Source organism: Struthio camelus, chromosome 1 (genome assembly GCF_040807025.1).
Source record: "Struthio camelus isolate bStrCam1 chromosome 1, bStrCam1.hap1, whole genome shotgun sequence".
In the NCBI taxonomy this organism is placed as follows: domain Eukaryota; kingdom Metazoa; phylum Chordata; class Aves; order Struthioniformes; family Struthionidae; genus Struthio; species Struthio camelus.
In genome coordinates, this window is record NC_090942.1 from 207,770,513 (window position 1) to 207,796,985 (window position 26,473).

Genomic DNA, 26,473 nt, shown 5'->3' on the forward strand with positions numbered 1-26,473 from the left:
ATTTTGAATTAAGAGCCTTGAACTATCTACCTGTTTATATAGTTAATAAATTAATATGATGTTAATGGAATAACAGTAGCTTAAAAAAATTAACAAATGATTAACATCGTAGTAATTTTATAAATGGTAGACTATGTCTTTTTAATGCAAAAATCATAGTTTAACATCTAAGTTCCAGCTCTGCATAAAGTAGCAGAAACTTTATTCAGAAGGAAAAGAGAAGAATAATAGGAATTACGCTGCTTTGGTTAAGGCATTAGTAATTATGTTCTGGTAAAGGGTTGAGTGTTTTCTTTTGCTTTACAATAATGGCAGGGAGCTCAAAAGTTTTGTTAGTGCCAGCTAAAGAACAACTGACTTCCCTGCACACTCATTGTTGAGCCGCAAATCCAGCCTCATAAATCGGAGCAGCTCCATTTTAGTCAACTGGATACTCATATGCACAGTTGATGACCTGATGTTCTTTGTAAATTGTAGGAGAATCCTCATTACAGCCTCATTACAGGTGGATGAAGCTTTCAAGGCTGCCTGAATGCATCTAGATAAATATTTTGAAAACGAAATTTAGTAGCTTTCTACAAGGAGCTCAGTGTTTTTTTTTTTTTTTTTCCCTTTCTGTCTCTCTATTTGCGTTATTTATTGCCAATTATAATCCCACTAAAATATGAAACGTAGTGAATGGCATTCAGAAATTGGGCTGAATTCAGCAAGTACTTTCAAGGCCAGAAAATAATTCAGAAACAATAAAACTTGTTTTGAATGTTAGCTTCTAATATTTGTTTAGAGATGCTTTCTCGGGGTTGTGACCTGAAATTGAAATATTTTACTTTGGATCTAACAAATGCTTGATATAAAAAAGTATCTTTCTCTTCCTAATGCAACCTGTGAATGAAAAAGCATCCATTATTTGCTCAACGCTACTCCTAGGTCAGAGAGGCACACTTTGAATATTTCCTCATATCTATATACGCTGAATTAGTTCAATTTATCAATTTATTTAGTGAACATGAGTTCACTGTATCACTGTGTTGGGCATTTGCTTCTGCTGTCTCTCAGATTCTGCATCCTGCTCTTACAGTTTTCTTTTCCTCCTTTCTTCTGCTGCTGCGGGTCAGATCCTCCGCTGGTGTAAACAGCTAGAACTCCATTATAATCAACAGAACGATGCTGCTGATTTGCACAAGCAAATACGCTGGCCCCAAACTGTCTTACTGCTTTATGAAAATGGATTTGGTGAGTGAGCCCTCCCTGTTAATGTCTGATCTGAGTTTATTAGCATCCTAATATGTCTTAGACAAATGTTTTTTAATGGTACTTTCATTTTATTTCTTAGGAGAATTTTATGTTTATTCTTTCTTTATTACTTAAATGCTGTGTTTAAGAAACAAATTGTCCATTGAGATGGGTTTAGTGGAGCATTTGTTTCTTTCTTGACAGAATATTCCTCTGTATCTGTTAACAAGTAGGAACAAAAAATAAAAGCATTTTATTTAAAGCTTTATGTATGAAATAAGTAAATGTCCGTATGGGTAGAGCAAAATTGGCAGGTAGGGGATTCTCAGTCCATTAATTAAAGCCAATGAATCAGGAAGATTGATGGCCTTTAACTCACTGCTATGCATCAGACAAAACATACCCTTGGTGCTGTCCACCCTTAGCAGGCATGTGACCTGCGGGTCTGCTGGAATTTCAGGTATTTCAGGTATTCTTGTGTTTTAGAAACGTCACTGCATTCTGCCAGTGCATGCTAGCAGTGACCTTACGGCACCTGGCACACGGAGAGGGAAGGGTGCCTTCTCATTGCCAAATATTTGTTGCACAAATCTTGATAATGTTTGCACATGTCACTGTAGATTTCAAAAGTATTTAAGGACCTGTAGTTCCAGGAGATACGGTCCCGTGCTCACAGGGGCCTTGGGGCCATACATCACTTCTTTCAGAGCCTGTATCTGAAACCGGTGCAGTGCTTCTGCATTGCTTAGGGAAGGTGGAGTGCGCAGCCTGTGTGACAGCATGCTCCATCACTTCGGTAGCCCACAATGCACTCAGGCAGTGTAGCAAGGGAGACAACTCTATAATGCTGCCCTGCATCTTGTGCACTGAAAGCACGAAGACTGGATTTGCAAATGGAAGAGAGGTTAGGTGAAACTTCTTGGTACAGTCCCCCCAGTGCTCTTGCAACATGCCTGTGTATGTTCTAGCCCCCTGTACCAGGCTGTACCTGAGTCTGGCATCGTACCAGCTTTGCAGCTTCCCAGCTCAACTACTGAGACTAGCAGCTGGTAAAGAAATGGCTGAGCATGGAACAAATCAATCTTCATAAAGGTGGGTGAGGTTTGCGATGTAGGAAGTTTGTTTTAATAACAAATCAAAAGTGAAGGTTTGAGAAAGATGGAACGGTTGCAAGATGAGGAGCACACTGAGAATGTAAAAACTAACCACTTTAAGTCAAGTAAATCAATGCACAGGCCAGCAACTGATAGGACAGTAGAGCTATATAAATAAAACACTACTTACACTACTTAAAAGATTTTAGTAGCACACAGTGCAGCTGTTATTTACCAAAGATGTCCGTTATTTAATTTAGATTATACCAGAAGATATTCAAGGTCATAGTTGTGCTGCTTTCTTAATTACAGCCAAAGCTATAAAAAACCCAGAACATTTCACCCTAGGGAACCCAAAAATGGTTCTTGCCATTTCGTGTTATTAAGTGAGTACTCTTGGATGTCTGCTGTGAAGCTGGACTTCTAAGCTCTCTAAATTAAGAAAGATTTAAACTTTTCTTCTTTGATGGACTGTTCTTCTGTGGTTTCCATGAAATGGATTGAGGTAAACTTTGAAGGAATAACTGAAGCAGGTTGAAAGTGCAAACAAACAAAACAGAACAAATTCTTTAGAATTCTTTCCAGCAAATAAAAACTATAAAAATACAATTTTTGACAAAAAATCTGTCGTAAATCCTGTTTTCATATCTGTTCTCCTAAGCTGAGTCTGTTGCTTTTCTTTCTTGTGTCGAACACATGAACTTTAACATTTTTTCCTCCTTTGGGCAAGGGTTCAACCTGGCAAGAATAAAGTGGCTTGCAACGCTATTTTCCTAGCCCGAAATGCAATAAAGGAACATTTCTTATGCCTCCTATTTTTGGCTGGAAACTGACCAAAGTATAGTTTTAGGCAGTGCTATGATGGTTGCTGAGGTTAATAAAAAAAATCTGGAAGGATAGTATATTATGTTCTTGTTATAAATAGAGGTGGACTAATGCTAAATCTTTTGTCTTGCTGAACTGCAATCCTAGATGCTATCAAATTTCCACAGATAATAGGAGAAGTCCAAAGTCTCCTTCTCCTAATAGGATAGTCCAAAGAGCGTAAAAGTAACCTTCTGTATTTAAAACATTATCTTGAAAGAAACTCTACCTTGGAAGTGGTGCAGAATGTTCCTGTCTCCATTCAGTAGCCCAGATACAAAGTGGCCACAAAATGAGATGATGTGAGAATATTGTGTTTATTGGACTTTCTCACCCTTTTTATCGCAGTCCTATAGCCCTCTTATCAGGCTCCTCGCCTGGCCAAACAGCTGCTCTGTACTGTCCTAAATAGCAGTGAACATGCAGCTGTGCCTCTCTAGTAGACAGGACCTGAGCATATGATGTTGATTTAGGTCTATAGTATCAATGGTAATACAGAGCTTGGGTGAGACAGTAGTGAAATAGCGCCCTTTGGCTTCCCAAGGCAAGGTAGAGCATTAACTTCTCACCCATAGGGCTGCTCTGAGGGCAGCCTGGAGGCTGCGTGCCACGGTGCGCCTAGCACGGCTCAGTATACTCAGTTCTGCTCAGAACATAAAGATATATGTTGTCTATTCCCCATAGAGCCTTAGCAGAGTCCTAAATAAAGTTTTCCCCAAATAGATTTCACTATATTTTCATGTTCTCATGCAATATCTTTTGTGGCTCTAACTTCTTACCAACCAAGTTAAAAATATGCAAAAATATTATGATAGGTTTGAAACATGTGCAACAGACAGTTCCAGTTCCATTTTGATCACATGTTTTTCAGCTGAAAATTTGTGAGGTAATTTTTTTTAATGGATGAAATGGGCAGAAAACCTTTCTCTCAGGAAGGAAACCTCTGTGTACATCTTTGTTTTATTAGGACCTATTTTGCTAGAAAAAGGTTCTCCCGTCTCGCTCAGTTACTCACTGATTTTGTTATCATTGTTATTATGTATAGTCACACCAACAGTTTAAGTATCTTCTGGGTGAAGAATAAAACTGACTTTCTAAAGACATTACCCACTTAGGGCTTTGGAGCAGAAATCCAGAAAGCTGTGCCTAATTCCTTGTTACATCACTGTTTCGTTGAACGATACTAACTCTGTCTCCTTGGACTTTTATTTCTTCCATCCTTTACTGTGTAAACTGTAAGTTTTTCAGAGGAGTGGTTTCCTCTCACTGTGTTTCCCTAGCACAGAATATAGCGTTGTTCAGTATCCCCAACTGCCCCAAAATTAGTAATGAAATTGTTAAGTTCACATAGGCAAAGAGCAACAGCAGTGAGACATCCACTGTTGAATACAGAGAACTGTAACACAATAACCCTCTGATTCAGAATTACCTTTACCTATACGTGTCTTTCCATGTTTCCGTTGCCTCTCCAGCATCGTGCACTACAATTAGGAAGCAGTAAGATAACAAAGTTTTGAACTAAATGGCTTGATTCATGCAATAAGTGTCACTAAGTAAATTCCACAATCTGTAATAAAAAACACATGATTCACATTACTCACCATTCTTACGCGCACTTCAGAGCTGTGACCAACCAACTTTCTAGATATGAAGCACCAGTACCTATGGAGTTGAATGCAGATGTGATGGATACAGCAAGGACTGCATGGGGGAGCAGTACTAATTAAGTCTGAATGGTAGCTTAGCTCTATGACTTCTCAGGCTCTTATTTTTTGGTTCAAACACCACCACATAGCCTCAAAGGCATGTTTCAAATCACTTCCTCTTGGTAACTAGCCAAACAGCTGTTTTTTCCATAAAGGAGTTGGGAAGCTGGGATGTATACACTGAACTTCTGGAGCCAACGCCATTTCCAATTTTTGTTTCAGCTTTCCATGATGAGGATGTGGCTGTGCCAGCTAGAAAGATAGCTGCTTGCGTGTGGCACAGCAGGTCACCAGCTTGAGGGCCATACTGATGTACACCAGCATCCTCTTCCCAGCCACTGTGGCTCAAATATATTGGTGGTGAACGAGCTCTCCCGTCATGTATTTTGATGACATACAGTTTCTTTCTTTGGTGAAGGTCTAAGAAAGTCTATAGATGATCCTTCAGTGCAAGAGCGTAATAATAAAAGAAGGCTGCAGCCAAGAATTTTATGAATGTGCCTGGAAATTTTGTTAAATTGCAGTATCTATCCACATGATAGCTCTGCAGTGTTCTGATGCCAAACCTCCAGAGAAAATCTGAGGCACTTACAGGAAAGATCCTCTGCTCGTTAAGTACTCAGTACTTCCAGTATGCAGCACTTAAATTGCTTTCCAGATTGGTAAAATGTTATTTCCCCAGACAAGGGCACAGGGGTTTTGTCTAAATGAGGAAAAGCATTCCCCAAGGCCAGAGGGGTACCCTATTTGTGTATGTGCTTGTATGTTGCCCCAGGCCTGTGTCTTCCATTAGTAGAAAACACATTAGTAGTGTGGGGCAAGAATGGGAGCCATAGCATGCTCTGGTCTAACCTCCCAGAAACCCAGGACCACAGGGCACCTTAGAGTCGGAAAGTACAAAAATGGCTGACTGTTGCCTTCATGGCTAAGTTGTGGGTTCTGATCTCTGCTGCAAGAACTAAAGCCTTTTGTTCTGCACCTGTTTCATGGAAAATGTACAACCCGTCTTGGAAGCATGCTTCAGAATCCATGGGTCCACTCTGAGGAGACAGATACGGTTGTGAATTCTCCATGTCAAATGAAAGAATCGCAACACAGGCTCCCATCTCCTTGCAAGAGATTTAGCTGCTAGGCTACTGTAGAAAAAGGAAAGCATTGCCAGTGGTCTTTTTTTAATACAGTGAGAGCTGCCTATTTTGTTTGGAAAAAAGTGTATCCAGGGCCATCAGTTCTAAGAAAGCAAAGGCAAGCTCAAGCACTGAAGAGGAGGCCAGAGTTAAGACACAGCCCTATCCTTAGCATTTTCTAGTGGCTATCTACAGACAGTTTAATGCTGAACATGCAACTTTTGGCAGTTCTCGCTCCATAAACTGGCTGATCCTCTTCTCCCCAGATATTTAACAGAGGGTCTGGCACCTGACTTAGTGCTCTGGATCTCAGACATAGGCACTTAACTTGTGAGCAGTTGGATCCTTTTGTTTTTGTGTTATTAGCTGATAGGTTGACCCCTATGTGAGTACCCTGAGGCCTCAAAGCATGCCAATGACAAACTCGGGACAAGGAAACAAGGTCTGCTAGGATACTATTACCAGCCTTTCCATTACAAGAAGAGACCTTTCATTCCCTTCTGGATATTTTGGATCTGGTGCTTCAATACTGACATAAAGGGTAAAGAAACTCAGGTTGCAAGAGAAAATCGTCTTGATTTGTCTTTTGAAACAGCCTCTCCTTTTACAGTCTAGTGTTCTAACTTATGACATTATACTCAGTAATTGCTTGTCTATCTGCTGCAGTTTATTTAACGTAAGAAATCTTTTCCCCCTTTGACCTGATTTTTTCTTTTCTTTCTTTAAAGAAATTCCTGATCTTGTTGATTCTTAGGAGTGCTTGAGTCTGAAATTGTTTTTAATACGATACCTAAAAACAAACTATATTTTAGGATTATATTTTAACCATGCTACACTTTTGAGGCAAAGGTGTTCTTGGGTCATAAAAATCTGTAAAATAATGAGAGGAAAATAAAAAAGGAAAATGTTATCTTGACACCAGGAGGACACAAAGGAAACTGTCCACAAAGACCTGCTTACTTAATGCCACTGTCTACACAGGAAAATTTGGGAGTGCCTAAGTCCACATGCTGTAGTTCCTTCCTTAGCGAAACAATATGAGACAAAATCTGGTATTGATACTTATGCTGAATAGCAATTGCATCTATAATTGGCATCATCAGAGGGACTCCACATGTGCTCTGCAACACTGGAACATGTGCCACTGTTCACGGACTGTGTCAGCACTCAGTGCAAACTTCTGCTTCAGTTACCAGGTTTTCATTATGTTCTCTGCAGCACCAGGAAAGTCGTTTCCTTCTTTATTTTTTCTCATAGTTTCACAAGGTTTTATGGATTTTTGTTCTCAGGATGATGGTGTTATTTGCATTGGTCTTATTCCACATCACTAGAGCTACACATTTTTGATATACACGTTTCCTTTTTCATACTTACAGAATCCCAAGAGAAGAATGCATTCAATTTGCTGTTGGTGTAAGAGTCCAGCAGAAAGATGCATTGCAACACTACAGCCCATGAAAGAGCTGACAATTAACAAAGTATTTTTTGTGTGTTGGCCTAACGAGGATATCCATGTGTTATTTTTCTTTAGATGCTTTTGCTTTAATATGAGACATTCAGCATGTTCTTTCATGTAGAGCAAATTCTCTATCAAGAAGTCAAATAAAGGCAAGTAATACAATTCACACAAAAAGCAAACATGTCACAAAGTTTGGGATCTACATAAAAATAAGTAAGGAATTGTTTTCTCAGTGTGCACATGCAGAACACTTTTCAAGTCTGAGCAAGATACCCACCCAGGATGACACAGAAGAGTCACAGTCTTCATCCCACTGAATTCCAGACCGGCTTGTTCTTTGTTTGGGACTACTTCTGTTAGTACTGTATTCAAAATGTTGTTAATAGGATCACTATTCCACAGCAGAAATAATATTATTAAATTAGGATAAAATAATACTTGTTATAGTGAGAAGCATTGTAACAGGCTGTCTCTATGAATTATATGCCTGGACGTCCTTATGAATTGGCCACTTAATATTCTCAGGAGTGGTCTTTGCTGAGGTACTGTTAAACAGTAGATTGAATTTGTAATGCCAGGACTCATGGGGTTTCTCTGCACAGAAACACACACAGATTACTAACCATTCTGTTACAAAATGGATGATGGCTTTGAACTGAATTTTAGACTTTTTTTTTTTTATTCTCTGCTACTTTCTGCACTGATATTCTATAATAATTTTGCTTCTTTCAGCTACAGCTCAATTTTTCATTGTTTTGATATACCCTGTGTACATGATGAAGTGTATTCTCCTTGCGAAGATCTCCACACAGGTCTGAAATTCAGAGGGAGCTGGGCATGTAACATGTAGGAACTGAATTTGGCCTAACATGCACACTTGCACACCGTATCTTTTGATATAGTGACAGCACAGGTCATGCTCAGGATGGAAATGTTGATAATCTCTGGAGTTTCTTGTATGCTGCTCATAAAAAGAAAGGGACAATTGACAAGAGATACCTCAAGCTGCTAATTTGAAGTTCAGTGGCAAACCAACCAGACTAAGAGTCTTTCATCAGCTGCAGTGGGCTTTTGGTCCACTTCTTAATTGCTCAGTTGCTAGATGACGAGTAATGCATGGAGTGGTGTTCAGATGCTGCTGTGATATTTAGGTCTGATCCAGCAAACTCCTTAAGTATGTGCTTAACTCTAAGTGGCTGTGCGGTCTCCCTGAAGTCAGCAGGACTACTAAAGCGTATAAAGCTGGCCACAACCCGAAGTAATATTTTAGATTGTCTCCACTGGCCTGATACACTCTTAGGTAGGCATTCTTATATGAAAATGACTGTTTTTCAGCTTAATGCTGCTATAAGAGAAAATTTACAGTTTTTAGCCTGGCCAAGGGTGTGCTCTTCCTGTCTTATTTATGGTGATTCCAATCCTTTCTTTCCTGAGGTGCTCACACACTTGTGCCAGGGCACTTCTGCATTCTTGGAGATCGATTGTTGAATTTTAGTAGGAGCAGTTGTATGTTAGGCCTTGGTCCTTGAAAGGACAAAGATGTCTAAGACAGGTACTACCATAGAGTATTATTTTCTTCCTCAGGGAACAGAAATGTAATGTAATGTTCATTGGTTAGGATTCATTTTTTTGTTGATATTAACTCAAAAACATAATTTTTAACAAGGTATATGGCCTTACAGTTTTATATCTTCCCAGCAAGCTGTGACCAGCTATGAAATATGCTATTGCAACCATGAAGTCCGTCATCTTTTCCTCTGATTTACACAGAACCTTATGGATAACAAATAAAGTTTTTCCTTATTGTAGGAGGGTGGAAGAATAAAAAAGCAAATGAATATCTGAGCAGGCTGCTGTAAATGCAGCTTTCTTGGCATGCTTGTCCCCAAGATGAACTGATTTGTGGCCTGGATTCAAAAATGTTTTACTGTTATTTGCTTCTTACTTTGTGGATTCAGCTATTTAGGTTCGGCTAATTTTCAACTGAAGAAACTGAAGAGCTGTTATTCTCCCTGAAGGTTATCTCATTTGTTTGAAAACTGGTGGCGAACCATTGACCACTGTATTTGTTTCAAAGAGAGCAGCAGTGAGGGAGCAGAGTTATATTTGGGAACTCCCACATGCAAACTCCCAAGTTTCTTTCCTGAAAGAAAAGAAGTCATTTCATAAGCAGTGAAATGAATTTCATGTGCTTTCCAGCAACTGTCTCCTGAGCTGTAACAGAGGACTAAGTAATTAGGTTAGGGGTTTAAGAGGGTGTACTACTTGTCATGAAACGTGTCAGAATACAGTATCTCTTCAACCTCTACCTTCGCATCGAATTTGGTTGAGGTTGGCCAACAGCTTCTACAAGTACATGGGGAAGAAAAACAGAGGCAAACACATACACAGAACAGCAGCTTAGGAAGTGAGGCAAAAAATTCCAGAAACCTTAGAAAATATTCCACAGTATTGGGTTGCTCCTTAAACAAGGTCATTCTCTGAATTCTTCTTGTTACTGAAGTAATTGACACTTAGAGACTCTCTTTGCTCTGTGGATGTCCAAAAACAGATGGTGGATTAGCTGTTATCAAGCAGTAATTGCATTTTGGTTTTGTTTTGATTTTAAGTGAAGGAATTCATTGTCTGTTGAATGATGGTAATAAAAGCAAACTTCTTTCTGTAGTTGATATGTCGTGATTAGGAGCTGCTTTAACAAGAATGCGTCAATACATTGCAAAAGCTTAAAAGGAAATGCAGGCATCCAGAGCAAATGCAAGACAAAATTTGTCTTTCTAAATCTTGCTGCTCATGCAGCATGGCATTAGGAAAGTGCGCCCTTGCTGGGAAGGAGACACATCAGATGGGCTAGGCACCCACATTAGGGAAAGTTTTCAGACAAAACTATTTTCTGAATATCGGGCTGAACTTCCCTCTGTATTTCACACCCAGCTGCTCTCCATGCGGGGGGAGGGAGGCCAGCGCTTCTGAAAATCCAGCTGCTTTGAGCGCTTAAGTAGGAGCTCCTCTGCCTTAGACAGCTGGACTATCATATATAACGTTACGTTTAAGATTAGTATTTGAGTGAGAATTAAGAGGGGGAAAATGAGAGAGTAGTTCAGATAAATAAAATATAGAGCAAGCTGCTTCCCAGTCAGTTTAGGCTCTCTGCTGGGAATTGCTTCATTGAGAAGAATGTCTCCCAGCTTGCTTCCCATTCATCTTTCTTATTAGACAGTCTCCCCCTCCCCCTGCACGTGCAAGGATATCTTTGTAGCTTCTGCCATCCAGAACATCCTTCTTGTTTGTATTGCTTAAACGGCCTCTATTTTTGCCTTATGACTTAACTCTTTGTTTTATTCATTGTGGAATGATTTTATATGCTCTTTAGTAAATGTGACAGGCAGCGTATTACCCACTGTCATCTTTTATTTACTCCCATAAAGCATTTTGGAATACAGTTAGTGTATGACATTCAGGACACCATGTAATGCTGCATCATATTGCATTACAAGATGGGACAGTTAAATGCTTTGAAGGAGGGTGTTTGAGATTCTTCCTTTGCTTGCATCTTTTCTCAAGTGTGTTTTTCCTGTATTTCTCTGTGGCCAGTATTTGTTTTCCGTGAATTCCCTCAGAGTATCTGATGAGGACAATGCTTGTCTGCTTGGAAATGTCTTGTCATTTTAGTTTCACATCTCAGTTGCTACAAGAAGTGCAGGAGTTGCAGATCAGCTCAAGCTGTTTCTCAGATGTTTGGTGATTCATAAGGGACCAACCTCCAGATGCTGAGTTTGCACTAACTGTGTGTCTGTGTCTATCTAACCCAGTTACCTCTCCAAAACTGCACTGACAATTCCATTAGAAAACTAGTGCTTTTGGTTCCAGTCCTGGCAACACCCATTCAGTAACACACCACTTGAGACTGTAACATGTGATTGAATGGAGATTGAATGTAATGTAGTGTGTGGGGGAGAGTTAAGAGGGAACTGGACTGTTTCAAAGCTTTTGAAAAGTCTACTTCAGTAGGTGAGGGCTCTGAATGACTTTGCATTTTATCTCATGTGAAGAGTTGCAGAATCAGTATTTATGGCCATTCCCATCAACCAGAGTTTGTTCTTGTACGGAAAAGGAAAATCTTGATATTGTCATGTTTTTATATCTCCTATTTTGCTATATTGAGAATTCTGTCCCCATGCTTCTTTCAAGCCTTCCCTCTATAACACAGAATCACAGAATCACAGAATGATTGAGGTTGGAAGGGACCTCTGGAGACCATCTAGTCCAACCCCCCTGCTCAAGCAGGGTCACCTAGAGCACGTTGCCCAGGATTGTGTCCAGGCGGGTTTTGAATATCTTCAGGGAAGGAGACTCCACCGCCTCTCTGGGCAACCTGTGCCAGTGCTCTGTCACCCTGACAGTCAAGAATTTTTTCCTCACGTTCAGGTGGAACTGCCTGTGGTTCAGCTTGTGCCCGTTGCCTCTTGTCCTGTCCCTGGATGCCACGGAGAAGAGTCTGGCCCCATCCTCTTGACACTCCCCCTTCAGATACTTGTACATAATTGATGAGATCGCCTCTCAGTCTTCTCTTCTCCAGGCCGAACAGGCCCAGCTCCCTCAGCCGTTCTTCAGAGGAGAGAGGCTCCAGTCCCCTAATCATCTTGGTAGCCCTCCGCTGGACTCTCTCCAGGAGTGCCATGTCTCTCTTGTACTGGGGAGCCCAGCACTGGACACAGTACTCCAGGTGAGGCCTCCCCAGGGCTGAGGAGAGGGGCAGGATCACCTCCCTCCACCTGCTGGCAACACTCTGCCTAATGCACTCCAGGAGACCATTGGCCTTCTTGGCCATAAGGGCACATTGCTGCCTCATGGTCAACTTGCTGTCCACCAACACTCCCAGGTCCTTCTCGGCAGAGCTACTTTCCAGCAGCTCAGCCCCCAGCCTGTCCTGGTACATGAGGTTATTCCTGCCTAGGTGCAGGACCTTGCACTTGCCTTTGTTGAACTTCATGAGGTTCCTCTCCGCCCAGCTCTCCAGCCTGTCCAGGTCCCTCTGAAGGGCAGCACAGTCCTCTAGGGGATCAGCCACTCCTCCCAGTTTAGTCTCATCAGCAAACTTGCTGAGGGTGCACTCTGTCCCTGCATCCGAGTCATTGATGATTAAGTTAAACAATACTGGACCCAGTATTGACCCCTGGGGGACAACAGTAACTCCAGGCCTCCGACTAGACTTTGTGCCACTGACCACAACCCTCTGAGCTCGGCCATCCAGCCAGTTCTCAGTCCATCTCACCATCCACTCGTACAGTCTGCCCTTCCTGAGCTTATCTTTGAGGATGTGATGGGAGACAGTGTCCAAAGCCTTGCTGAAGTCCAGGTAGACAACATCCACTGCTCTCCCCTCATCTCTCCAGCCAGTCATTCCATCATAGGAGGCTATAACGAGTTACTGCAAAATTACCATGTTTGCTGTGATAGAGATTAGGCTTTTTAAGATGTGCAGTTTTATTTCTCCATTTACCTGTTGAACTTTGAGATTGCAGAGCTCTGCCAGGCATTAGATTTCAGTGCTGATCTAGTCAATTGTGGTTGACTTGCTGGTAGAACATCCCAATCTGAGTGACTTATATTTTAAGTTAATGAAAAACTGCAGTGGAGCCTATCTTCTTGGGTTAGAAGCGTGCTAGTAACATACTTTCTCTACTGGTGTGTTGAGTAAAGCACACAGACTTCTTTTTTTTGAGGTATATATAGCAGGACATTTAAAAGAAACTGTTTCTAGCGCTCTAGTCTCAGCAGCTGAGAACTCCAGAGCAGAACCTATATTAAGACTGGCTAAAAAAAAGGGAAACTTTCAGTCAGAAGTATGAATCGTGTTGAACCACAGAGTGAAATGTGAGCTGTCCAGGAAGGAAGTGCAAAGTATGTATAAGGTTCATCCTATGTAAAAGATGAATTCTACCATATTTTAATGTAATAACTTTTGCTCTGAATTAAGGAATGATTGCTTCATTCAGAAGTTAGGAATTTGCTTCCATCAGAACTCTTTTATTTTGATCTCTTTTCCCAGACATTTTTGGAATCAATCCTGTGAAATACCCTGTCCTCTTGGGTTTGCTAGGTACTTTCAGAGTTCAAAAGTCCTCAGCATTTCAGCAGCAACTCAGTAGGACTGGCTGTACATTTTGTTTCATTCCAGATTAAGGTAAAAAACAATGAGGCCTTATGATTATTTTCTAAGAAAAAAATAATTAAAATAAAATAAAATAGAAAACAGAACTGAGTGTAAATGCTCCTGATGAAAACTGCAACCAAACTGATTGGTGGGTAGTCTTTATTGTCACTGAACTGTCACTTTTCCTAAGTAAAATTGCTTGGTCAAAAAAGAACAAAACAAAACAAAACTGTTTAGTTCTGTGCTTTGTGATCTGCAGAGTCAAGAGCATATTTACTTAGAAAGGGTTCATCAGGAGATGTGGTGTGAGAACGTTTCATCTTGAAAGAAAGGATCTTAAAAAGATGTCACAAATAGATCTTTGGAGATAGTTTTTACAAGGAATCCAGACTTTTATCTTCTAAGTTTCAGGGTGCTTGGAAGCTAGAATTATTACCGTGTCAGAAGAGTACGATGAACTGTTGACACACTACCATGCTGTGCTTACAGCTTGGTGCACAGAGATATTTACAGCCAGGAACCAGTGAAAAGCAACCTGAAAAATAAATATACTTTCCATGAAGTTTGTACCATTTCTCTTAGTTCTTGTTTTCCATGAACATTTACTAAATAAATAAATTACTTTTATTTAAAGAGCTTAGAAGGCTTCAGTCAAACATTAAATTTTATTTTAAAAGATAGGATTTTAATTAGTGTGTGTGACAGATGGTTGTGGCTGGACGCTTACTTCATTTTCTCATCGTTTTGTACTTGTGACATAATACTGGGCCGTGCTTCTGAAGTTTTGTGGGATGGTTTGAGGAGAGAGGTTTTCATTCATAATTGCTGAGGAAAATGGCACTGAAATTCTGCATTTTCTGTTCTTTATGCTTTTCTTCCTTGGTAGCCAGTTCAGGAGAAGGCACCAGTTGTAAATTTCTGTTGACTGCAGTTGAACTGAAGGTTGACCCGACCTTCAGCTCAGCACTCAAGCTGATGTTCAGTTTAAGATCAACACACCAGAGTTTAGGTGTTTACATGAGCGCTAGCATCTAAGTTCCCATTAGTCGGTAGAAATTCAGTCAATACAGTTAGATAGCTGAGTCAAGACCTCCCTCGCAGTGTAGGCTGCACCGGCTGTGTTGAGGAGGGTCTCAGTGTGCCCACATGCAGGTGACCACGTGAGACAGCACAGTCAAGACGGGACTTCTGCCGGGGCTGGAGGATGTGCTGCTGGACCTGCCCATTCTTTTCTGGAGGGGTAGCTGGAGGCCAGGCAGGAAATGGTCAAATTTCTTAAATGATGTGAGACATCTCCCTGTGAGCAGCTGAACTGAGCCCTAGGTCTCCACATGTTACAAGGGGAACTTAAATAGCTATCTCACATATGGAGCCTTATATTTAAATGTCTTAACTGGGGGCTGAATCCCACCAGGAGCTGCATGTTGCCTTGAATCCTTTTGATCTTCAAAATCTTACCATGCTAAAATTGTCAATGTGCTGAAAACTAGTTTTCTGCCGTTATTTGGCGCGGGGTGGCAAATTCCACTGTCAGTAACAGCTGGACAATCCAAGTGCATGGCGCAACTGAGAAAACATTTTGACTTTCAGAGAGCTAGGTCTTCACTGGGAGAATTGCTACAGTTCCTGTTATCCTTGGAGCTAGGGATTTACAGCAGCTGAGGCTTTACCTCAGTACAAGTAAACTTTAGGAACAATATGGTATTTGCTCAGGCAGAAGTTGTGAAGTTCTAATTAAGGACGAACTTTGGTATTTACCTTGAAGTTATTACTCAATAAAATAGTTGGTGGGCCAGATTCTGATCTCAGTTACGTTGTTGTAAGCATGGAGTAACTATTTGTACTATTGATCCATTGACATTAAAAGATTCATATCGTGTAAATGAAATGAAAATGTGAACTAACACCATGCTTGTGGGAGGAAATACTTAAGCACAATAAACACACTTAGACCTGCACAAACTTTCCTGTAGCCTTGTTATGGCTGCTTTCTTTCAGAGGGCATCTCTCTCCAGAGCAGCAAATTTGGGAAGTGGGGTAGTTTATCTTTTTAGTTTACTGTGTCTCCTGTCATTGTTTTCACGTTTTCAGCTTCCATTAAGGTTTAAATTCTGTCTTAAAACCAAAGTGGTAAGAGGGAAATTATATAATTAAGATAAATGTAAAAGTAGTGATATGTTTTTCATAAAATAAAGAATATATACAAAGAGTACTGTTGTTCTTATTGTTTAAAAGGGGGTTGGATTAATAGAAAAGAACATTGTATTTCCTTTTTAACAATAACTGCTCCTAGACCCTACTTTTTATAGACTTTAAATGCAAATTATTCATGCTGTGTTATAAACTGTTGTGTTTTTTGCCTTCCTGTAACTCGAACAACATACTAATTTCTACAAGTTGTGACTACTAACAGAGAGCAATCACCTCACAGACTTGTACCGGAAAGAAGAGACCATCGGCGTGGCGGGAAACGGCTGCCTGCACAGTCCGCGCTTCCCGAGCAGCTACCCCCGGAACCTCCTGCTGACATGGCGGCTGCGCTCCCCGGAGAGCACGAGGATCCAGCTGGCTTTCGATAACCAGTTTGGACTGGAGGAGCCCGAAAACGATATCTGCCGGTGAGTGGGCTGCCATCTTGTGCGGGAGCTCGCAAAGGGCTCCCCTAAGGGGTCTGTTTTCCCTTAACAAAATGGCCACCCGCCTGCGTCTGCCAACAAGTGGCCAGTAACTCTGGCCGGGCCTAGGAGGGCCCTGCTTTGTGCGGCGGGCTGGGCTGGATGTGCAAACCCCCCCCAGGGGTCTCTCCCAACCGGAATTTGCCAGTGATTGTTTAAATATTCGTAGCTGTCCGAGACTCGAGGCAGTTTGGGGGGGGGGGGGGTTCAGTCCTGCTGTAGTATTTTAAGTACAAAGCACTTGTACGCTTACTTCTTCACTCAAAACCAGCTGCCTAACAGCTCAGATAACTACTTAAATAAGATTTTGTTCTCTGTCACCTCTGTCAGGTTTCAGCCAGGCAGAAAAACATCTTTTTCAATAGGTGTAAGGCTCTGGGAGATAGATGTGTATGAATATGTATGTATTCAGTTCTTCAAATTGGTTGTTTGTCTTTAAAGTTATTCTTCCCTGGCACGGTTTCTTTTAAAACCTTTAAATATAGGTCCACAAACATTAGTATACGCTGCGTACTAATATACTAAACAAAGTATACGCTAGTATCATCTGGCTGTTTTGACTTTCTCTTTTAAGCAAAAGCAGCCATCAGCTCAGTCGATCTGGGTGATTAACCGAGGTGGATAGCTGCTCTGCTTTAGCAGTCTAGAGCTGGACCTTGCCAGCATGCACTAAGAGTATAAATCCAGTTTTTTGTTTACATTTCTCTTACTCAGCTATCTGATCTGGGTGGGGGGAGAACAGGCTCACAACTCACGTGTGCTCCGAGAGCCGGATTGCTGTGGTGCTGCTTACATGAAAAGCTCAAGTCTCGGCTCCCAGCGCTCTGCCTGATCACGTTATTACTTACTGCCTTATCTATGCAGAGGACTAGGTTGTTAGGATTTCTGCACACCCAGCCTCAGCTTATCTTATCGTCTTTGTCAATTAATTTGCATTTATAGGGTCTAGCAACTGTGCAGGGTTTAATAGGGTAGATTTTTTATAGTGTTTTTTTTTTAATTTTCTGCATTATCAATAGAGAGGGAACCATTTCTGCAGGTTTCTTTCCTATTTAATAATAAAAGAATGCAGACTGAAACTGCCTCTCCTTCCCTGCATGTTTATTGTCTTGGCAGCTTCTTCTCTGCTCTGGTGCTGCTAGTCTGAGATCAACATCAGTGCAAGTAATGACAGTTACCTTCCAGCACCACAAACACTTTCCCAGATTGAGAGTCTAATGCATACAGAAGTGGGCTGTTAATATTTACATAGAGGATAAACTATGGCTGACCTTAAATCATTTCAACCTTGAAACACAGAGCTAATTTACTGTGGAAAAAGATGAAGTATGCTCTTTTAAGAGTCATTAAAGGTGGTGACATGGTGAGGGGAAGTCAAATCATTATTGACATTCTGGATTTTGACCATCTTGGAAAACAGTCTGCCTGCTTTTTCCAGCACAACTAATTTATGATGCAGAGAGAAGCAAAGACCTTCCATAATCTGTATTAAAAGCTGGAAAAATATCACATTCTTTGCTGAAAGAGAATTTTCCCTGGAGTTACTGGAACACTTTTATTTGTATAGTATTATTTCCAGAGTGAGGAATTTCTCATGGAGGCAGCTTGCAATGGTTTTAAGCTTGTTGAGTACCGTATACATAGTTAGATTTTTTTTTTTTTAAGTATGATATATTGATATGTTTTTCAAAAGTAGGTTCTTTCTTCAACTCTATACCCAGACAATCTTTCTGATGTTGCTTTAGAGAGACACCTAGGCATGTTTTTAATTGAAATGAACGCTGTGCATACTGGAAAAGTAATGGAACCGCACCTTAGCTTCCTTTCATACTTGCTTTTGACCTTATATTTTCTTCTAGAAACATCCTAGTGTTTTCTTTCCATTTTTCATTAATGCTAATTATTGTAATTTGCATACTATTAGGACTGAACTGATTAAAATTCACTCAGACTGAGGAATGAAAAAGTAAATTTTACCAGAGCTGTTTCAGAAGGATGGTAAATATTCAAGGTTTTACAAAATTTTCTAGATGTGCTATTAGCACTTCCAAAGGCATTTGATCAAAGATGGTTCTGAAAAGCAATTACATTACCCAGCTTCTGAGGCTCTTTGGATGCACAGAAACAACTGAGATAATTGTACCTACTTCCCTGATCTTTGCAGCAAAGCCACTGCTGTTGAAAGCAGAAATGTTTCCTCTAAAGTCAGTGGATTTGCATTGGTTTTGGCTAGCAGGGTAGTCTGGCTCCTGACCTCAGGAAGTGTAGGCCAGACAGGTAATTTTCACTAAAGCATACAAGACCATGTTCAGTCTTATGCTGAAAATTTTGCAACTTCTCATGTTACGATACGTGTTAACTGGCCAGCTAAAAGACTGCACCTGTTCAGCATCTACGTTGCAGGGTGAGAAGCTGGACATATGCAGCCATAGGGCAGGAGATACAAGCACTGGCTTTGGACAGCCGCAGTGTCTCTGAGCAAAGATTACCTTTGAGCACAGCCTAAAAGCTGTGCAGACTCGAGCCTATCCCCACCAAACTAGGGACAGGGCTGTCATGGGGGTAGTCCAGTGGGGACAGCACAGGCAGTTGGGGAGCCCCGTCTGAGCATAGGAGCCTCGGAGCTTGGCTGGAAAACGGCAGAGAGAGCCCGAGGCAACTTTTACCTTTGTGTGGAACGAAACATTCTTATGGCATGAAAAATGCTTGTTTCAGCAGAGTTTAGACAGATATAGTGATTTGGTTATGGTAAATCTGTTATTTTCTGTTCTGTGTAATTTGGGGTTTGTGACTATGAAAGTAGTAATGCTGATATTTTCAAGCTGTACAGTACTTAGATTTTTTCACATGGGCCCTCAGCAGAAAAAGAAAACGAGGTCTGTTATTTAAAGAGTTTTCAGCTCCCACGATCTGGGTAGAGACGCAGGCATTTGATCCGCAGACCCAAGGGTATAGAGGAACTCTTTGATAGCACATTTCTAGTAAGAATCAGTTAACAATATTAACTGCCCTGTTTGGAGGGAGCACATGCTTTGATAATAACAACCTTTCCTGAGTCAAGACCTCCAAAGTTTTAAGGCTTAACTGTACTGTGGGGATGGCAACTCTTTCCGTTTCTCATTCTCCTCTCTCTGCACTGCGCTTGCCCCTCTTGTCATCAACTCTCCCTCGCCAGCTGCAATATGTGGAGCCTAATTCTCGCTCCACCGACATTGAGGGAATATTTCTCAGAAACTTAGTAAGTTCAGGACTTTGTTCTCTGACTTGCTTGTTATTCTCCAGCAACACCGAGGAAAATTCAATAAATGACACAGGCCAGTGAATATATAGTGGTAATGAACACTGTCATTGTGTGGCCCTTCAAGTCCTCTCCTATCTGACAGTTAAGGTCAACTACTCCTAACAGAGCAGGTGTTTTGGTGCAGGGGCTTCAGTGCTGTGCTTTAGATACCTGACCGCAAGCTAAGGTGTGACCTTAAACAGGGAAGGAAGCGCTGCTGACTCTGCCATTGTGGTGTAACAGACCTGTTGTCTTTCCTTTGGTGATAGCACCCAAGCCAACAGAGTGCACGCATGCCTGCTTCAGCTTACAGAGCACAGGCCAGTGATTCTCTATTTGAAAGCCTGGAACAAGTCTTTCCAAATGATCGAACTGGAGCGTCATGCTACCTACAAAACACATTTTGAGCATTAGGTTGCTAGCTTCTTAAAATGTCTTGCAGGGAACCCTTGAGTATGTGGAGCATAAACCTCTCCTTTCCATAAGTCAGCGTGGTCTGATGCACAGTGTATGGGTGCACCCGTGACATTTCCCTCCAGCCCACTGATGCTCCTATGGGAAGACAGTGAGGAGCACATAGAGCCTCAGCAACCCAGTACCTCCTCTGGTGCATGCTCAGCGCCTGGCCACCACGGCAGAGCTGCTTGCCAGCAGGGGGTGTGAGAGGCAGAGGGCAGTGACTGCTTCTGGGGGTCCTAAAAAGCACCTTTCAGGAGCATCTACTGTGCCTTGTCCCCCATGCCTCTCCCTTTGCAGCAGCAGCAGCCCAGCTCCAGCTCCACATGGCAGGCACAAGAGGAGGAAGCCAGTAGCGGTTGCTACAGGGGAATTGGGGACCGCTAGAAAGTCCACAAATGCTTGTGGCTGCTGAGCTTGGGCAGCATGCCTTAAATAATATTTTGTCAAATCTCTAACTTATTTATTCGCCACATGAAACACAATGAGTATATTTACTATGTACCAAGCGTGTTTAAGTGCCTCACACTGCTATTTCAACATGGCAGAAAATATTGTCTGTCATAGTCCAAGAGTAAAAAAAATAGTTTGAGTACTCAGACAGTTACTTGCAGTTTACCATATTTTGTGCTAAGGCAGCATGTCCAGCATTTGTAATGGAGAACAGTGGGCAGTTGCCTTTATATCTGAAGCTGTGTTCCTGCTTATTTGCAACAACCTTATGTAACCAGAGTTAGCAAAAAGTAATCCATCAAATTGGTTCCCAGGTATGACTTTGTGGAAGTGGAAGATGTATCGGAAACCAGCACAGTTATACGAGGACGATGGTGCGGACACAAGGAAGTACCTCCAAGAATAACATCAAAAACAAATCAGATAAAGATAACCTTCAAATCTGATGACTATTTTGTCGCTAAACCCGGATTCAAGATTTGTTATTCCCTTGTGGTAAGTCACCTAGCTATGTAATAGATGAAAGACAGATTGTAGTGTAAAAGAACGTCAGTACTGAAAACTGGATGGTATAGCTAATTGCATTAGAGCAAAACACTAATTGACTGAAAGTGTTTTCATTCTACCGACTGCATTAATACAGATCAAAGTAGTTTTGACATCCTATCATTAAATAGAAAATAAAGTCAAGTCCAGGCCGAGAGTTATACTAATAACATGTTTCAGAAGCACTAACACTTTCTGCACTGAGGCTGCATTTCCAGTGCCTTGACAGATGCCACAGAAGTAGCAAAGAAATGGCTGCTTTATAAACTCCTTTTTTATTTTCATTTGAGGTCAAATAAAAATACCTTCAGGGGTTATGGCTGTGATTCTAGGTTAGATACAGAGTAGCGTATTCTACATGCAATAACATTCTACATGCAAGACACTATGATAGGGCTCAGACTGTATTTTTAACCTTTTCTAAATATGTCTCTTTGTATATGCAGTTGCATTACCAGTTTATCATGTACAGTTCCGAAGAGGTGAAAAACCTCCTGGATTTTCAGTTTGGTTTTGTCTTTAGGAAGCAGGAATACTCATTACTCTAAGTAGATTTTGATACAAATATGTATTTCTTGTATTGTCCTGAATAATATTATAATGCTTTTGGTGCAGTATAGAGGCAGATTATGCAAACACGCAGGAAATAGTAAGCAGTCATTTATTATGCTGTCATCATTTCGTTTTCATATCCGTCACAGTTCTCATTCCCTTTTTATTCAGTCTACTATTATTTAACAAGAATAAGAAAGCCTAGAATATTAATACTATAACAGGAGAAAGCTGCTGTTTGAGTCATTTCACTTCAGCCTCTTGGCTTTGCATGCATGTATGCCTATGTATGCTAAATAGAGTCCATAAAAAGCACATTGTCAAGACAAGTCTAAAGCTGTAAAAATTATGCTCCTTTACATTTGTTAGGCTTCTAGTGGAGTAAGGCATTGCACTGTGAGTAAATCCTGAGCCCTAATTTCCTCTAATTTGAAGGTAATCTACTAAGGCTAAAATTAGGTGGAACAGTCTACAAAAGAGCACTGGGCATAAAAATGAAACAGTGAAGAAGCTCTCTTTACATTGCTTATATTTCAGTGCTGCCACAGAACCTCTGCTGCATTTAGCAAGCTTTATTCAAGACGACATACAGCTAGTCTGATAGCATTAGGCTTTCCAAAAATGAATGTTATCATTCAAAACAGAGGGTCCTCTGCACTAGAAAGCTCAAAACAGCTACTGTACCTATCTAATTTCAAAACTATGAGTAAACAGAGAATTTTACAGTCTAGCAAATGTATTCACAAGAATATTCTCCAAGTGCAGCCTCTAAATGAAATATCAATTTTTTTTTTTCTCAGAAGAGAACCGTACGGGTGATTAGTGGTGTGTGTATGCCACAATGAAGATGGGGAATGTACTTAGCTGATTTTCCAAACAGTCTAACCTAAAATCTGCAGGATTAATATTCAAGACAGTCATCCCTTTTTCAATAGTGCACTCAGTCTCTTAGAACTCAGTTCACATAGTACATATGCTGAGCACTGCTGACCCCTGAAGGTTGAACTCATTGTGCATTTGTAGGCAGCAAACCAGAGAGCATTAACGAAGCATACAAAAACATATGGTATTTTGTATCGGATGAAGTGAAAGACCTTTGAATTGTTTTTTTCTCTCCTTTGTAACTTTCTCCATGACAAGGCTACTTTGGGGGTTTTCTTGGAAAATTTTGCATAACATGTACACAAATCTTTATTTAACTCCCTGAATTTTTTTCTTATATTTGGAGTTTGGATCTGCATGGCAGGGCTTTCTTTGCATACCAGGCTCTGACTGATAATTTTTCTGAAGAAAATTGAAGCATGCAGTTCACTTGGATTTACTGATCAACTGCCTTTTCTGAGCTTGGTGCCAGAATGACTGGGTGAAATTCTCTTGATTATGTGTGCAGCCAAATAGAATCGCAACGGTGGTTGTCGACCCTCCTGTTTACGAATCTTCATTGAAATCGGTTAAATTCACTTCATTTGATGCAGATCAAGCTTTTACTTATTTCAGCACTTTGCATGAGGCACAAATGAGGCACCACAGAGCTTAGCAGAAACATACTTCATTATCTTCAGGTACTTACGTATTTTCATTAGCTTCACATTGCAGTATCACTTAAAGAAACAAGAGGAGACTCATTTTTTAAAGAGAACATAAATTACTTCTATATCCATGAAACTCACATTTGCCCCTGTAAAAAAAGGCATGTAAAGTGTCCACATGAGACAGAGATGTTCAGTCACTAACAAAGGGGGAATTAGAATTCAGAAAGGCCCTGGAAAATTAGACTGCAAAGATATGATGATGATCTTTGACTGGACAGAACTCAAAGCCATATAGATGCGTGGGGGTACTTAACTGCCCAAAGACAAGACAAGGGACAAGAGGCAAGGGAGCAGATCTGTGGTGAAAAATCTGAGCATTTAGATGCAACATGTAGCAACTTTTGCAGAGGGAACCAGGCTTGGTGAGCCTTTTTCCTTACTCTTCTCCTCACCTCTTGTCAGCTCTAGCCTCTGACCCTCCCCTGCAGGAGTCGAGGGACAAGGAAGGTTGGAGGGGAGCGAAGAGGAGGTTTCTAAGGGAAGGGGGGAGAGAGCCAACACGCCTCTTCCTGTTGTGTGTTTCTCATACCCTCTTTCTCCATGAAGCAGAATGACTTCTTGGGGGTGGAAACTCCAAGGTGGAGCTGGCACCTACTAGTGCCACTGCTTATTACTGAGTGTGGCTCACAAAGCTGAATAGGAGTCAGTAGTGTCCCACCCTCACTGGAAAAAAAGACAGTCGTACTCTGTCACAGTGCACAAATAGGTAAGTACATACAGCTAGTGGCTTGCTTCTAGTCTATGGACATTTCACATTCAAAGCCCAGAGCTGTAGCTGTGCAGTTTGTCAGCTTAACCCAAGTATCTGTGCAGAGAAATGTCTCCCTCGAACATCTTTTAAAATTGTCTTTCCTTCAGGCTTCACAGACCTAGAGCAAAACTGGTCTGGAGCAAGCCTAGGACAGCTATTATGCGTGAACCTCACTTAGCTGCAAATTTGTTTGAAATGCCTTCCTGCCATTATCACTTAAAGTGCTTATTTCTCAAACAAATATTTTTTTTTACCTTTCTTTACTGAGTTACCTTAGAAACATTAATTTAAGGTATGCAGGGCACTGAGGTATCCTAATTTTTTCTCCCTCTCACATTTTATCCAATTTATTCCTCTAAGGACATAGTGTTTGACAATGAACATGCCAGAAATATTTAACACAGAAGATAAGTTATCTTAAGTTTCTTACACAGCTGTGAGAGGGAAAGCAGGCACTGTCAGAAGGGAGGCCCCTGAGTTGCACACCTTGAAGTGGATGATGTGAATACTCCAAATGGGCCAAATCTCCATTAATATAAAATGTCATTCCACTGTTGCTTTCAGTGCAGTTACTTCAATGGAGACGTCTTGCTTGTAGTAGATACTGTACTAAGGCTTGTAGCAAGTAAGTATTCAATAAGAATTAGTAATTCAGCATCAATTATTTTCAGGTTTAGTAAGGTAAATTCAGCTACACTGTTATACATGGAAATAATCTTCTCTTGCCTGAAATCATTTTGTACAATCTCCTTTTTTCTGAAGTGAAATTCCTCAGATTTCTTTCTAGAATTGAGTGTTAACAAGAGTAGACCCCCACATTTTACAAGCGTGATAGCATAGACATATACTACAATAATCAGAGTAGGAGCTCAGGAACATGTTCCAAAAATAAAGTTGAATGTTTTCAATTAAAATTCCCAGCTCTGCATCTAATTCCAATTTGATGAGACAACTAGAAAATGTTGACTCACAGTTGATAATTAAAATCATTAAGTTTATTGTAAAAGGCCTTTATTTGCTATACATTTATAATAATAGTAAATTGTTATTGCCTCACTAATTGTTTTCTTAACCCTAAGTGAAATCCATATTTGGGAACAAAACATTATTGTAAGCAAGTATTTCAGGAAAGCTTGGAAATATATAATCACAAAGAGTAAGACACTAGAAAATATGTATATATACCAAGACGTATATGTATAAAGACGTAAGGTAAAAACATATATATAATTTATATTTACATCTTTTTATATATACATACAAATCTATATATATATATATATAATGTTTTAACCTTTGTTTCCTTTTTAATATACTTCATGATGAGGAAATATCACATGGGTTTAACAATAGTCTTTGCTTATCTTGGTATTGTACACCAGAAATGATGTACATGCGGTGCTAAGCAGAAAAACTGCACAATAAGTGCAGTTGTCCCAGGATAAACTTGTGTGACAGAATTATCAGATCCTAAGTAATTTTTGCTTGTTTGAAATGACATTCCTTGTATGCAGGAGTCTTAAAAAAATGAATGGAAATGAAAACCTTACGTTTTGATTCATCCTGTGGAATTTTATGGTAAATTAGTTTTTGCTAAACATCCAGGCTTTGAGTTACCACTCATATTCTCAAAAAAGAACATTGGTCACAAAATGGGGAAGTCCACCACAAACAACCTAATAAAATTTAATTGCTTTCCACACAAGAAAATGTCGAGCAGAGAAATTTAGTTTAAACACTAGACTAAAACTGCTTGATACTTGCTTGTTTAGCTCACAAAGAAACACTAAAAATTCAAAGCACGATCATAAAATTAAAGCATTCAGGGTAAAAATGATCCTGATACCCGTACTCATAGTCGAGGCTTTATTTTCAGTTACTAGTTCTCTCTTTTTTTTGCAGATCTATTTGCACAAGTAATGCAGCATCAGGGTGCCATTTTTAAATAAGTAAATAAATATTGTCTGTGAACACTTCTTTGTAAGAGTTAACGTGATAGCAAAATGATTCAGCCACCAGAGTGACTACAGAGCTGTAAACACCGTAAAGAACAATTAATTCTAGGCTGACCTCGTATGTAAATCACTAACTATAAACCTGAATCCAGTTCAATAGCTGCATGGGTCTTTGTTGCTATGCTTTTGTTTTAACTTGTCACTTCTATCACGGAATAGACATTTCATTTCTGTCTCCAAGACAAAACATGCTGCCTGAAAACCCATATAATATATCTCATGTGACAACAGACACGATAATGGTGCATGAATACCTTCTGTGCTGTTAGATAATCCACAGAAGGAATCCCAGTAAATTGCTGGGGGAACAAAAGGGGAGGAACAGGAGGAAGGCATGTCTCAGTTAATAAACTGGTTGAACGTGAAATAGAGCTCGTAGTAAAGAAGCAAGAAATGTATATCTGGAAACTTAATCAATTGTTCTCCTGATATTTTTTCTCTGATTTAAGTTTTGATTACCTGTGTATGTCTATGTATATGCATATGTCTGCCTGTAGACAACAAAGATATTTTTAT

The 26,473-nt window shown here is 40.4% G+C and overlaps 1 protein-coding gene across 7 annotated transcripts in view; it reads left to right on the top strand.

The window, feature by feature from the left end:
- The window catches only part of PDGFD (platelet derived growth factor D), a 149,961-nt gene that overhangs the window by 71,877 nt on the left and 51,611 nt on the right, over positions 1–26,473 (top strand). For 2 of the 7 annotated variants that reach the window (XM_009678438.2, XM_068930367.1), the window contains 3 exons: positions 1,116–1,233; positions 16,051–16,255; positions 20,816–20,996. In XM_009678438.2, the coding sequence (XP_009676733.2) occupies positions 1,116–1,233; positions 16,051–16,255; positions 20,816–20,996 (504 nt within the window). The remainder of the gene's footprint in view (positions 1–1,115; positions 1,234–16,050; positions 16,256–20,815; positions 20,997–26,473) is intronic. The other 5 variants (XM_068930369.1, XM_009678439.2, XM_009678437.2 and 2 more) reach the window with 3 other exon arrangements.